This window comes from Macaca thibetana, chromosome 14, assembly GCF_024542745.1.
Source record: "Macaca thibetana thibetana isolate TM-01 chromosome 14, ASM2454274v1, whole genome shotgun sequence".
Taxonomy (NCBI): domain Eukaryota; kingdom Metazoa; phylum Chordata; class Mammalia; order Primates; family Cercopithecidae; genus Macaca; species Macaca thibetana.
This window is the reverse complement of record NC_065591.1, coordinates 34,610,264-34,625,885: the sequence shown is the minus strand read 5'-3', so window position 1 is coordinate 34,625,885 and position 15,622 is coordinate 34,610,264. Positions and strand designations below refer to the sequence as shown.

Genomic DNA, 15,622 nt, shown 5'->3' with positions numbered 1-15,622 from the left:
GAAAAAAACCCCAACTACCACCACAAGACTGTAGGAAAGAAAATAAGACATCATTAAAGGGATAGGATTTTTAACTATAATCCAGGTGATCTGTCAGGGGTCTTCAGAAATCTCAAGTGCAAGTGAAAAAAGGAAGCAAATAATTTAACAATCCGTGCAAAATAAATGAGCAACTATGCAAGTGGGAAAGACAAAATATCTTTACCTTGGGGAGAGGAGCAAAGTTCTGCCATGATATGTTGAAATTTTCAGAAAACCTGAAGACATTTTAGACTAAATATTTTATAGATATTTTCTAGCCAACTAAAGTTTCTAATTAGATTAAGGCCAATTGTTTTTCTTAATATGACAGAAATATGACATGATTGCATCCAACCAAGATCCCTGACCACCTACGACAGGCCAGTCACTGTGCGAGGCCATCAAGCCTACAAAACAATGGCATGTTCTCAAGCAAGAAAGAGTGAAGCCAAGGAAAAGGTAAGCCAGCCTCCAGACAATACACACCATCATAAAAACATTCCAAATGTCAAGAACTGACAGAAAAATTCCAATGAAAATCTCCAAGCATCAATCCAATCACTCTATCCAATGCATAATCAAATCAATGGATCAATCGACCAGTGACTTTGAGCACCAGTGACTTTGACTTCTGTCACCTGCTCAGAAAAACAAGCCTTTCTTTAAGAAATAAAAAATTAAGAGAATAAGACACAGACAGGCAGATAGATACAGATAGGCAGACAGGCAGGTAGGTAGACAGACAGATAAAGAAAAATAATGGAGGTGGTATAAAGTGTTGCCAAGTAACTTGGGCAGGCATGATCATTTTGGATTGGAATGGCTTAAGTGGAGGAGCCTAATCTGGCTTTGAGGCATTTGATGAGCAGAGTGTAACTGTGTTACAGCTGTGAGAAACAGTGATGGCAGTGGCACCTAGATGGAAGGGACTAAGGTGTGTCCAGATGACAGGGAGCCAAACTGTGTGGTTGAAGCAGAGGGTTCAAATGGGAAACCCTCATTGGCGATAAAAGTGAAAAGGCACACTGGAACTAGCCTGTGAAGAATCCTCTATTCCAAGATCGGGAGTCTGGTGAAAGCACTACACAGCTGTCTAAGTTGCCCCATTTTCAAGCTATTTTTTTCAAAAGAGGTATAATTTGATCCTTCAAATTTGTTATGGCTAGATATAAGCAGATCAACTTTAAAGTTACGTGATTTTTAAAATATCTATGTGCATTCACAGGTTGCAAGTGGAATCTTAAGGCCAAGAACAAGTGAGCAGATGTCTGCAGACTTGAGAACTAAGCTGGCGTTCCCCAGCAGTCATTTTCCAAGGAATCTGGGCAAAACACACTTTCTTTTGCCTGAATGGAAATAACATCTACAAAGTTCCTTGTAGTTATTTAATACAAAACATAACACCAGCAAAACAGAGCTGAAGCTATTCTAAAGTATAGCTTACACAAATATTGTAGCGTATTTGAAGAAAAAGAAATAACTAGAAACAGAATAAAAAGAATATTTGAATTGAACATATATTTACTGTTCAGAAAAGCCATTTTAACAAAGAAAAACTTTATTCATCTTAAATATTTTCCTTAAAATCATGTTAGCGATCCTTCATAATCATTAATATATACTCATTTAAAGAAAGTTTAAAGTTCTTACAAATAGTTTAGCAGTAACCACTTACAATGATTGTCTTTTCCTTTTTTTTTTTTTTTTTGTCACTCAAGCATGTTGCTTTAGAACGGCTGCTTTGCAGAAATCTCATCATAGGTAACTGAGTCGCTCTCCAGAATATACTTGCAAAGCAACATCCTAGTATTTACACTAATATCCAGGCAGTCAAGGAAAAGACCCTTTTGTTTGGTTAGCGTTTCTAGATTCCAGGGGGGCAGGTGTGTGTTTGGGGTGTCCTACTATTTTTTTAAATGCTCACATAAAACAATTACTAAAAAAGAAGCCTGTGACTTGGACATGCCCCAAGTTCAATTCTTACAGGAGTGGTAAAAACAGTCAACAGAGTCCTAACCTCCTTTCTATCTTGACTATACAATAGTTTTCAAAGAGGTTTAGTCCTACTATGAAAGACTCATGTTAGACATTGGAAGGGTCTCATAGAGAATGAGCACCAGGCCTTGAATAAACAAGAGAGATGGTGACCTTTTGCTCCCTTCTGCTGAAAGCCCAGCACATCCTGTAGCAGAGGACCAGAAAAAAGCTGATGTGCAACCAGGTGCTGCGAAATCCTTGCCTCTGGGTTTCTGCCACACTTTGTTCCTTAAACAGTTTAAACCTCAACATGACTTAAATAGTATTAGGGAGTGAGAGAAAAGTACAGTTCCTGGAACCAACTGTTCCACTGTCCCTTATTCCTTTGTTCCCCATATTGTTTGAGTCCTACAGCATGCAGCACACGTTTCACTAGCAACAGGCAAGACAATGGATCTAGCAGTAGCTGGACAATTAGTCCCAATTAGGCCTATTTCCCAGCTGAATGTAAAGGGGTAGTGGGGTGAGGTGTGGGAAAAAAAAAAAAAAACTACAGAAATTTTAAAGAAATATTTCAGAATGGAGGCAAGCAATACAATGTAAAGCAAATTTAACTAGGGGTCAGGAGTCTCAGGCAAATTCGCTGTGTGGCATTGCAAATACTTTAACCTCTCTGTTATTTTCTGTTCTTATCTATAAATATGGGCAACCAACCACCAACCCTCAGAGGCTCTGAAAATCTAACGTCAAATTGTGGTTGAAAGTGCTCCGAAAATTCGAAATGTTACACAGATGTATGGGATTCCTCCTGAGCTGTATTTGAAACCACAGATACCCATCTGATTTGTAAATCATTTACCTGTTAGTCTCCCTAGCAGAAGTTAAGAGTGAATGCTTTTCTTTTTTTTCTTTCTCTTTTCCTGATTGCTAATATTGTTAAGTTCATGAGTGATACTTACATATGTACATGTGGAGGCTGGAATCTGCTCTGGTTGATGTTGTAGTGCGTGAATGCCTGGGTGGGGTTTGAGCTGTACTCATCCACCGTTATGGTAACTTTGCCTTGAGAAGGAATCCCATGTGCCATCCTTCCTCCCTATAGGCATGAGCAATTCACAACTTTACAGAGCAAAAGATGGAAGCAGGCATGGTGCGTTTCAGCCAACCTCTGAATCCAAGGGTCTACTCATCAATACCGCTGTGCATTTCTGAAAGAAAAAAAAATGTATATAAAATGAGAACAAAGAGAAAAAGGGTGTTCTAAGAGACATAAATTTAACATCTAGATGTGAAACTAGTTCAGGGAAAATCTGAATATGTGTTGTTGGCTCGTGGATACAACTGTTCCCATCTCTCTTCCCTTCATGCACTTCAAAGCGGATAGTACACTCTATACATCATTGCTGGGTGCTAGCAAATCATCTCAATGGAGTTCAAACTAAGATTTCCTCTTTAATTATAATTATGGCACTTAACGTGAATTACGGAAGGGGCATATCCACAGTTGCCATGGCATCTGGCTATACATGGTTTGTGCTCAAAGTGAAGAATCTTCCAAACCTTCCCTGCTAATTGGAACGTTTGGTCTTTACAAAGTTGGTGTCATATAATCATTTGAAAGCTCCATGTTTAAAACAGCTATATAACTCAATGACAGATAAGAATTTAAAATGTTGTACTTATAACAAATACATGTGTATAACTATAACATGCTCATAATACCCACACAATACACATATTTTTTCTTTCACAAGCAGCTCCCAAAATACAAAGGTAGGCAATGCTTGGCATTCCTCTCTGGCCCAGAACCTTGTGGTAAGGCAAATCCTTCTTGTTAAATGTAATGTCATTTCTTTCAACACTCCAGTCACTCAGGGGAAAGCCAAACACCTCCAGGTCTGGACCACCACTTTGAATGCATTCATTACCTCCCTTCTTCAAGCCCCGATGGAGCGGTAAAGAAGGGCGGCCATTATATCTGCCACCTCATTCTTGGTGCAACGTAATTCTCAGTAGTTGGTTTCGTTTTTTAAAAATTTCCATTAGTTCTGATTTTTTCATAAATGTCAATATATTATTTGCTGCACTGGGTTGAGAAATGAAGATGTCTATTTTTATGGTAGGTGTGCAAAGGCGGAGGGAAGCAAATTCTCATGTCCAGGTTGTTGCAACTGATCAGTGCGGTAGAGAAGAATCCATAGTATGCTCCTTGGGTAACCCTTAGGTAACCCATGCTCTTACTTTAAGTGCTCCACATCAGAATAGGTTTGCCGTGTGCACCATTAAGCTCTGAGAATCTTATCTGCTATTTCAAATAAAAATATTTAGAATAATAAGATTAGATTTAAAATTGGCATGAAACACCTTAAATATCCAGCAAAAGGCAGATGGCCTGCCATAGGCCATTTATTTTATTATTTTACAACCCGGGGCTTGTGTAGTCCTCCATATGCTAGCTGGGCTAAGAAATTCCAGAGTGTTCTACTCAAATCATTGCCTTCTTCATATTAGCAAAGCAAGCTAAATAACACCCACCCTGCCTGCCTTCCTAATGTCAAGTGCACTGCCAAGAGATGAATCCCCATGCTCTGGCATTTTAAACAAAGTGTCACTTTGGGTTCTCTTTCTTTTTCCTGACTTCATGGGAGGTATGAGTCTTTTAAGCACCAGATGACAGACAACCAGGCCAGTAGGATTAACTAAATTAAAATCTTTCCCTGCTCCTCTGATGTAAGATATCTATAAGAACTGCTTACAAATCATAATGTAGCAGTTTTCATACCAAGTTTGCAGCTGTTTCCTTAATTTCCCCCACAATTATATTTTACTGTTATTTTGCATAACAGTAAAACACAACACCTGCTTCAAATTGCAGTCCTGTTCTAAGTACTGTAATTCTCTTTTGAGACACAAAGTACCGAGACACTACTGAAGCGCAAAACTGCATAATTGCGTGGCGCTGAAAAGTAAATACAAATGAAAACATCTTCCTGTTATAGAAATGACTGTCATTAAAAAGAATGTTAGCCATCAAAGCACAGAGGGGGAAAAATACACATTTTCAGACTGTGAGAACTTAGTGTTTGCATAAATTAGAGAGTGGTGTAAAAATTACTTGACAATTCTTATGTTCCTTCTTCCATCAATGTCTATTGTGTGAAATACTGAACATTAAGAAGCAAAGGAAATCAAATTCATGTCTAGACCACTGTGACCTCTGAGTAACAATCTCTGCACCCAATACTAGAAAGATTTTAAATGTTTCTGGAGTAAACACATTAAACCAAGCAAATGTGGCCTAGAAATAAAATATACATAACTAATATTTAAACATCTAAGCAATGACTTGTAGCAGTTAGCATGATACCCACCCAAGTTCTACTATTTGAAGCTAAGAAGAGACAGAACTTGGCAGCTGATCAATTTGCACTTCTACATGGTCCGCTTGATCCTAAAGTCATCCTTCTCTATCAGTGAACATCTATGCCTCTTTGCACCTTTGCCCCAGGAAGACAAATAGAACATCTTTTCATCAGCAAGCACAGGCCCCTGTAACTCTGAAAGGCTAAATGGGTGGCTGGCACCTCATTTGAATTCATCTTTGCCATGTTCCCTTTCAAATGTTTTATCGAAACAGTGCACCTGCAGCGTCTATCTTCTTTAATCTGGAGTCCTTTGAAGAAAATGTCAGACTGAGGCAGAGAGCTTCAAAACTTTCACAGCACCTTTACAGACAAGTCAAGAAAAGGCTTATTTTTAAAAATGCTATGTTCACCCCCACCCGTATCTCAAAATGAACATATCCTAAGAATTTTAAACATAAACACCTGGAAAAGACTTTTTTTTTTTTTTGTAACTCTGAGACAAGAGACAATGGACAAAACCACTTCCTATAACCTGAGAAATGTGGAGAGAGTTTGAAACAAGACAGAATGATACACTGCTTACAACTATCAAGAAGATGTGCATTTAGGCAGTAAAACCTTCCAAATGATCAGATTTTGGTGCATCTTGCCCTCTTCACACTTACTTTAACTTTTCACACACAATATTTAAAGACAGCGCTAACCTTTTCGTAAATTTTCATTTTGTACTTCAACACACTTGCTCCACAAAACAAAGGAACCCAGGACGAAATATCAAGAAGCCAAAAGAAAAATCTAAAAGGGACTGACACTGCCAAGCATTCATGCTGGTGCTAGTTTGATTTTTCTCTTTAAAAAGAAAATCATGTGAGTACATTTTGCATTTCCTAGACAGCAATCGCTTCTGTCCTTTAAGCTGTACAACTAGCAATATTCTTTTCCAGGAATCTAGTTGGAAAACCTTTTAAAGTCGCCTGGCAATAAAGGGATTAAAAGCTGAGGAATTAAATAACTGTCTCCACCTCCTAGACACCAGAAGTCCAATTTACCAAAACTTTCAAAGCAACAACTCATGACCTCTCTACCCCTGCACTGCCCAGCACAGCCTATGAGAAAAGAGCCCGCGGTTTTCTCGTTTCAACAGGAATGCTCATTTTAATCACTTGCCCCAAAATCTCCCGACCGAGCCTGGCGGGACTTTGGAACTTGCCTGCTCCAAATCCGCCAAATTTCGCTCTCTCCTCCCTCTGCCGCGCCGATCCAGTGCGTTCTTAACTCACGCCCCTACTCTTTTATGCCCACTTCCAGTTACTCATCCTTGTATCTGGGAGCGATGCCCACACGCCTTCCCGGCGGGCTTCTCCGCCAGGGTTTTTTTGGGAGATGCTGACATAAAGTTCCACGTGCTTCTGTCCACCGAGCGCCCTCCCTCCCACCGCACTTACACCTGAACTTGTCTCCAGCACTGCGGACACCCGGGTGACACATTCTTTCGGAGAGGGAGGGCAAGACTTTTCTACGGAGCCTCTGGCAACTCGTGGAGTCTATATAAGGTGGGGCGGTGGGGGGCGCGGAATTCTCTACTTTGGATTGGTTTGTTTGTTTTAAATCTAGGGTGGTGGGCAGTTGCGCGGAGCGGGGTGGGGGGGGGAGGCTTTATCAGCACACACACACACACACACACACACACACACACTCGCCCTGCCCTTCTAGGCTCACGGCTGGCTCTTCCCGGCTACAACTTCCCCTTCCTTCCTGGAGCACCAGCGCCTTACTCGCTCAGTCCCCCGTTGCCACCTCCGTTGCCTCCGCGGCCGCCGCTCCTGCTGGCACTGCTGGCGCTAGCGCTCGCGGCCCCGGGCTCCGCTGGACGCCTATCTTTTTTCTCTCCCTCTTCCCTAGCTCTGGGTTGATTGATGACCACCGGCGGCCAATGGCTCTGACACCACGCCATCCTCGGTCGGGCATCACAGCCCCACGTCCCCGACGTCAGCCTCCCGGGCGCGTTGGCATCCCCGAACCCACAGCGCGGAGACCGAGCCCGGGGCCGCCGCCTCCTCCCTGCTCTGCGCCTGGGCGCTGCCAGGTTCCTTCCCCGGAACGGCTGAGAAAGGAAGGGAGGGAGCCAGAGAGCGTTGGAAGGGGGTGTGGAGGCCATGGGATCTCCCCCTCTTTTGAAATCTTTTTTCATTTAAACTTTTGCTTGTTTCCCCCCACCCCCCGACCTGTTTGTGTTTGTTTGCAACATCTCAAATCAATTATACATTTTTCACGACTCGCATTTGCACTTAATTTGGGGTGTGTGTGTGAGAGGGGGGTAGTGATGTACTATTATAAATCAACTCCACTGGGGCATCCTTAATTTATTTTCTTGCTGACGGATTCCAACCCGCTCCTGAGCCTCTAGAAAAATGCCCCCTTCACCTCCTAGGCCGCAAAACCCCGTAATTCAAAGGCTTTACAAAGATAACCTTGTTACACGTAAATAGCAAGGAAACTCCTGCCTCTGTAGAGAAGAAATCCGGCGGCAACGGTTACTTTTCCTGGCTACTCGTCCCCCGTCGCCTAGCCCCGACCCCAGCTCGGGTCGCCGGGTCGCTCCGCAGGCTGCGAGCGCGGAGACCCAGGCAGCGGCGGAGAGTGAGGTTGGGGCGCGGGGACTGGGTGAGAAAGAGCCCCGAGCGAGAGCGGCGCGCGCGGGCGGCCCCAGGGGCGGCCGCGGGGTGCAGCCGGAGCACAAAGCTGCGCGGCGCCTTCCCCTAGTCACTGCACCTGGCCTCGGGCCGCCGCGGGAGACCAAGGATCGGGCCAACACAATGCACCCGGGCCTAGGCCGGGGCGGCTCGAACACATCACCCCGGGACTTTCTAGTAAACAGCTCGCTGAGCCCTCGTCCCCACCCCCATCTCCGTCGCCCGGCTTTCGCCGCAGCTTCTCGCCGATACCCCCTCCTTTCCTCCTCAGAAATCCCGGCGGAGGAGGGGGCGAAGAGGTGGGGACCCCCAGAGGTCGGGGGGCTGATGGCTGGAGGGGGTGGGGGAGAAGAGAAGAGGCGCAGGATGGGGAGTGGGAGGGAAGACAGCTCCTAAAAAAGAATTTGCTTTCGCTCAGGGGTTGAAAATCAGCCCTCCCCGGGCGCCGAATTGCCCGGGAGGCGCCCGCTCGTGCGGATGTCAGGGGCACCGGGGCAGCCCGGGTCCGCAGCCTCCGATCCCCTCGCACGCGCCTCTGACAAGGCACCTCTCACCCGGGCTCCGCTTTGTGTGTGCATTTTTTTCCCTTCCTCTCGCGCTCGGCACCAGGCTCCCGGCCGCCTCCTCCCCCTCCCCCGCCCTCCGCCTCCCTTCCCGGGGCGGATTACCTTTCCCGGGCGCGCTCCGGGTCCCGGGGATGCCTTCAGCGCCCGGCGAGCAGGCAATCCATAGCTGAGCGGCCCGAGCTGGCTGGAGGAGCGCTGGGGGCGCGCGGGGGCGGCGAGGGGCGCGGGCGGGCCAGAACCTTCGACCCCGGAGGTCCCGCCGCAGGCTGGGGCTGGGGGCCAGGGGGCGCGGCGCTAGAGGGAGGCGGGGGGAGAAAGGACCCGAGCAGCCTCGATCTGGGGAGAGAGCGAGCGAGGGGGCGAGGAGAGGGAGCGAGGGCGCGGCGAGCCGGAGGGAGCGCGAGCGGTGCAGTGACAGGGACTGCCACTGGGGTCAAAGGAGCACAGCTCCAGGAAGCAGGGCGGCTGAGGCGCCGCTCCGTGCGCGCTCCCCGGCGGGACCCCGCGCCCCTGCACGCCTCTCCTGCAGTCCCTGCCCACTCGGACCCCCACCGGTGCCCCGAAGCCCCAGGGTTTCGAGAGGAGGAGGGAGCCGAGGGCGAGGCCCGGCAGCCTGCTGGTGCTCCCGGGTCAAGCAGGCGGCAGGAAGCTGAGCTGCAAGTTCATCATCATGAGTGTGATCTGCGTAAAAAATGATAGGGGAAGGAAGGCAGGCTACGGTGCCCCAGGAAAATAAGGGATCTTTCTCCCAAATGGTGTTCTTCTGCAAAGAGAACACCCAGCTCCCCCCACCCACCGACCTGCCAGGCTCTGTCAGGAGTCCTGGCACCGTTCCAGGACGCAGGGCTCACCGTGGGGATAAGGGGAGCGGCTGGGACACTTCACTCAGACCTAGGAAGGCGACCTTAGGTTCCCTCCCATCTGCTGATCTGAGGCTTTCCTGGGGGAGAGCTGTGCTCCTTTTCCCCCAAGCCTTTCAACACGCCAGACACACACACACACACACTCACACACTCACCTCTTTCTCTCTGCAATGTTGCTGAGAAAGAAAAGGCCAACCCAGCTGATCATTTTTTTCACCTCCATGAATTAAGGCAGGTTCAGGACAGGAAGGTGAGGAGAGGCAAAGACTCTAATTGTTTCCATTTTCGTCTTTTGGATCAAATTTTCCCCAAAAGATAAGCACGTCAAAAGCCTTTTAAAAATCAAAGTTAGTCCAGTTTTGTCTGCTACTTTGGAAAATGGAAGAAAAGGTTTTCGGAATTGTATACAAACACCACAAGGAAAGGAAATACCGCTGAAATGCTGGAAGACAGAAAACAAGGGAGAGAAGGCTTTCAGAAAACTTGGTTGGCAGGGTTGTCTGTGAAAGATGAGGTGGCCCTGTGATGTTATGCCATTGTCATTGCTGAAAGATTGGGACAGCAACCAGATCTAATTCCTTTCTAGGAGTCAGACTGAAAGAGCTGAGCATTCTCCGAAGGGAAATCCAATGTATATGTGTGAGAGAGAGAAGTGTGCAAAGTATACTATGTGACAATCGACTACACATCCTAGCTGAAATTATATCCCCTAAAAATAAAAAGGAGCCATTGCAACCTGGTCTGTGGCCTCTGTGCTGAGACTAATTGGTTTCCAGGGTCTGGGGAGGAAGGGAGAGAGGCTTGTAGGAGCCCCTATAAAAAAAAGATCAAACGGAATTCACTTGAAAATATTTCCTTTACAATGGGCTTTCCTGGCACTTGAATTTTAAGTAACCCATCTCTTATGCCTAGGATGAAATGAAAAGGGAAATGGTCTTACTAATGTATTTATTTTATTTTACAGCATGCCCAGAGTGTCAGTACTTGTCAAATGTGCAGGGGTGGAAAGGACAGTGTCTTTCCTTGCCCAGCACAAATCAGAACAAGTGACATTGATATTAAAGGATGCCAAAGATGGGGGTATAGGGGCACCCTTACATTTTGTTTTCTTTTGTTTTCTAGTCCATCAGCGAACACTGACTAGAATCACGTTTTTGAAGGAATGCTTGGTTTTGTTTCCCTTACTCTGTGGCTTGAGTAGTACATTCCTCATATCTTAACAGTTTGAATTTTTAGACTGATTTGGGCTGATTTAATCAGTTCAAAAAAGAAAAAAAAAAAAGCATCACCAGCCAAATAATTTCTGTGGTTTCCTTCTTTAAAAAAAAAAAATTGCAGTCAAACAAAGCAGACAAACTAGTTTGAACATGATTCTGAATCTAAATATGTGCAACCAGACAGTAAATAATAATGCTTTCTACTTTAGTGGTACATTTTACAGGATACTTAATGCCATAAAAAATCAAGTGGGTTATCCTTTACAAAGTTGATGAAAATTTGTATACCATTTTACTGAGTGGGGAAAACTGAGGTAAAAAGACTTAAAATTGTAGTTTGTAGTGCTGGAAGAAGTCAACTTGCTGATAGATCAATTATCCAATGATGACCAAGGTATATTTGGATTATGAAATTTTATTTTCATTAGGCTACTAACAAGCGGGAGATATGAAATTGAGTTTAAATAATAAATCAGGAACAAAAAGACACTCACTTTTCAAATAATTATCTTTACGTGGATTTGAACATACCGCATTTTGTTAAATCATATTGTCCACAAATACAGCTACCTACACTAAAAGCTTAATTTAAAATTATTGGATGTGAACCATGTCTATCCCACTTCCCATATAAGCTTCGAAATGTTACCTTATATCAAATTCTAAATCCTATAAGCTGCAGCTTTTTTTTTTCTAAGATAAGTGAGTCTATAAGTTCCATTTTGTTGTTGTTGTTAAATTCAGCTTTTACTGTGTATAATGGAAAAGAAAAGAAGGACAAAAATCAAATACTAAGTTTATGATTGGCTTCAAGGAAATATTACAATTTTTTTCTTTTAATAGAACTCAAAGCTGGACCCTTTCCCCAGTGATTTCATTGAAGGAACTGGTGAATATGCTTCCAGATAGCCCACTGCAATACCTTTTAAATTATCTTTTCAGAATGCATTTAGGAAAGAAAATGAGAAAGAGGAGCGTGGGAGAACTTTGGGTGAAAGCTTGCAAAGAAAATGATGCTTCCCTTGAAAGCTCAATACTTTATTTGGAGTTGGCTTTCATCTTCCCTATGAGAACAGGTTTTCCTGTACTTCAGAGATGTGTATGGCTTAAAACTTGGTTCAATACTGTGGTTCTTCTTCTAAAAAACAATCCATTGAAATTACTGCATTTTGTTGGATAATTTCATTGAAATGATATATACCAGTCTAACTGTAGGAACAAACAGCAACTATTTTATTTCTTTTTTTCTTTAAGTTGTAAGCATTTCTATCATTTTACAGCAAAGGCTAAGATGTGTATTATCAGAAATCAGAGCCTCTTAATAGAATTACCACTATGATGTAGTTAGAAAATAAAACTGAACCAACAAACTATTTTTTTTTTCTGAATTCTCGCAGTTCTTATGTTTTTTTGACTTGTTTCATTCAAATGTTTTATTATGACTCCTCCAAGTTGAATAACAATGTCCTATATTTCTTTGGGTTCTTTGTGTTGGGAATAGTTGTTAAATGACTGTATTTGTCAATAAATGAGAAAGTAAAGAAGAGAACACATCAGTGAATGAGGCAAATACACAACAAAGAAAAATCCACACCAGATCTGCAGGAGAGGAAGTGATGTCATGAGGCAATGTTGTAGGATAAAAGCTAAGGACTTCCCAAGGAGTTAAAATAGCACATTTTAAAGGTCTTACTAATGTCTTTAGAAATATGAAATAATCCTAAGACTGTTTTAAAAATTAATTTTCTTGTAGAGAGACAAGATTGTTATGTATCATGGCCATTTAAAGGCAGCCCTCTTTTTAAATACAGCAGGATGCCACAATAAAAAGAATTCTGAGTAAAACTTGTTCCCTAAAATGTACAGAAATGTATCAAGCCATTCTGAAAAGAAACTTATATGATTAATCTAATTCCTTAATTGATCCTTTTTGAAGTCCATGATTTTTTTTTTAAGTGTGATACTTTGTATTTAAAATTTTCTTTGGTTAACCAGTAAGAATATTTATGGGTTAAAAAAAATAGAATCAGGAAACACTAGAACTGATAAAATTTCATTTCATAAAATAAATGTTATGCTCATTATCATCTTAGAAAGGCTAAATTTAATTCAGCTTTGCCTGCAGCTTAAGTAGCAAGCATTGGGGAAGAATCTTAAAATTTAGCAAAACACTCACGAATACTTAACATACTTACTAGCCAACATCTAGCATGTATCAATAAATCAGATGAAAGCTATTTATGCAATAATTAATTTTAAAAGTCTGAACATGATACTGAACCTGGATTCGTGTGTTCTCAGCATTAGTAACCATTCTAACAGACATCCATGATCTCTGTGTTGACCTAAAAGGAATAGGCTATGGCACAAAATATAATTTAAAGAGTTTACTTGAGCCAAAGTATGAGGACAACTGCCTGGAAGATTCACACCCAGGTAACATTGGACATGAGCTTCCTTTGGTCTTTGTTGCAAGCAAATTTTTAAAGCCAAATATGGGGGACAGGGAGTAGGCTGACACAAAGTTCTCTGTAAAGAATTCTCATTGGTTTATAGAAAAACGTTGATTGGTGGTTGGCTAGACATTGTTAAGCTATAGGGTGTGAGTTATAGTTTCTGGTGCAGTATTATTAGTTAATTTATAGCTAGTAGGGACAATAACAAGCTATTTCAAGAGATGAATACATATCTCAAAAGGTGGGGGTTAGGATGGACTTGCTGTCTCATTTTAATGACTTTGTAGGCCTGATAATTTAAAAGGACTCACATTCCTCAGATAAAAGTTCTTTTCTCATTTTAAATCAATTAATGCTTGCTGAGTCTTCCCCCATGTCACGGTCCCAATTTTGGGAAAGTGGTAGAATTTAGTTGTACCTGGGATAGGCTTGTCATGGTGGAAAAGAGCTTTCTCATTGAAGTAAACTCAAAATAATCTCTCTTGAAAGATGAGCAGTATAGAAATCCCATAAAAACCTGGTAAAGAAAAGGTTTGTGAGCATTTCCAAGTTTAATAATTCAATTTGGTAATCTTGCATAAGATATCTGTATTTCAAGAAAGCAATATATAATGTAACGTTCTTTCTCAGCAAAAATAAATGAATGAATGGATACAATTTTTTTACAACTGAGTTTGAGAGACCAGCAGAATGTAAAACCTTTTTCTCACTGTATTATTAATGTAATGGCTTGATTACAGTATTCAACAAATATTTTTAAGCTCTGCTCTGTGTGGGGCATAGTTCTTAAACCATGCTGATGGTCTAATGATGTAAAAAAAGCAGAGTTCTTTCCACATTATGAAGTGTACAATCTCAGGGGGATGGGGGGACAGTGACTTAAAGCATCACATAAATGAATGCAAATTATGGCTGTGTAAAGGAGAGGCCCCTTGTGCAAAGAAAACAAAACAGGGAAACCTTTTCTCCTCTGGGGTTGAGTGAAGACCTCCCTACTGGAGGAAAGGAATATAAATAGGTCACAGGAAAAAGAGAAGTCAGTGTGGCCAGGTACTGAGACTGAAGATTTGCATGGTGCAAGAAGTGTCTGGGATTCATCTGGATGTGTGGGTAGAGGCCAGAACCACAAGGCCATGCTAAAGATATTTGAAGGTCACAGTAAGGCCCTGTTTAAAACGTTTGATTTTATCCTGAGGGCAATGGGAAGCTGTTTTAAAAATTTAACTGGAAAGGTAACATGATTAGATTAGTGTTTTGAAAAGATCACTCACCCCATTTTGTAAAACGTATTTTAGGGAACTAGACTGAACACAGGGAGGCCACTTGGGAGCTATTGCTGTCACTGGGTTGGAGTTGATGGTAGCCTTAGCCAGGACAGTTTTGGAGTAGAAGATGAGACCTAGAGAGAAATGAATAGAAGAGTTTTGAATACATTTTACATAAGAGAAACAAAGATTACTAGAATCTGGAACTACTGGCTAACAGCACTCTGGTAACCCAGTCAGAGAGGTTGAGAGCCATACTCACCTAATGACTTTCTTAAACATCTAATTCCACACACACTCCAGCCTCCCTATGTCTCTAAGCCATCTTCATCCTATCCTTTACACAACTCTTGGGATTCTGTGTTTCACGAAGAATTACAGCATTAAATACAACACTGGCATAAAATGTCACTCATCTAACTTTGTTGAAACTGACAGATCCTAAAACTCACTTTATCCTCCTTTCAATGCCCCACACCTATTTTTGGCCCACAGACAAACTTGTTCTTATTTCACATGAGATAAAATTGCAAGAGGCAAATGTATTTGTGTTTTTCCTTAAAGTTTTTGAATGCTACATCAATTCTATATCTGTCCTCATCAGAACCAGTTTAATATAATTTAATTATTTAATATTCCATGCACTATTCTAAGAGATCCTTAACAAGTGGTCACTTTTTTATTGAGATCTTCAAAGAAACAGATACACTTTCGAGGGAACACGAGAAACCAACTACAAATGAGAATATTATTCTCTTGGTTCAGGTATTGTTGCATGTGGAACCTATCAGCCTTGAAAAGCACATGGTAAGGATGAAACTCCAGTGGCTGTTTCCTTATGGATACAAGCTAAGTTACTATGACCCTGCTCAGCAACTCAGACTGCCAAGGAAAGATGTAATAGTAATATGTTTAGAAATGTTAAGACTAATAGATGACAACTGTATTTTCTAACTTTATTCCTTTCTTGACATTTCTGCATTTTGAAAGTTCTATCAATTTCTTCTGTTCTCATTATTCCCCATAGTGACCAACTGTAAACAAAGTAAAATCTCCACACAAGAGAACAGTTCAATAGCCAAGATCTAGGGCACACGTTTTACTAGATGCATAAAATAAAAGGAAGGTTTACTGGAGGGCAGTTTAAAAAAAAAAAATCACAGTGCTACATCCAAATCCCTATTTCATGCTTTAGTACA

The 15,622-nt window shown here is 42.3% G+C and overlaps 2 protein-coding genes across 4 annotated transcripts in view; one reads left to right on the top strand and one right to left on the bottom strand.

The window, feature by feature from the left end:
• The window catches only part of MPPED2 (metallophosphoesterase domain containing 2), a 198,031-nt gene extending 190,577 nt beyond the window's left edge, over positions 1-7,454 (bottom strand). Inside the window, exons 1-2 of one of the 3 annotated variants that reach the window (XM_050759060.1) lie at positions 7,139-7,454; positions 2,958-3,206 (exon numbers count right to left, since the gene is read on the bottom strand). In XM_050759060.1, coding sequence (XP_050615017.1) covers positions 2,958-3,085 — 128 coding nt within the window. In that variant the 5' untranslated portion in view covers positions 3,086-3,206; positions 7,139-7,454. Of the gene's footprint in view, positions 1-2,957; positions 3,207-6,808; positions 7,080-7,138 lie in introns of those variants that run through there. The other 2 variants (XM_050759059.1, XM_050759062.1) reach the window with 2 other exon arrangements.
• The window catches only part of DNAJC24 (DnaJ heat shock protein family (Hsp40) member C24), a 940,502-nt gene that overhangs the window by 110,360 nt on the left and 814,520 nt on the right, over positions 1-15,622 (top strand). The window lies entirely within an intron of this gene.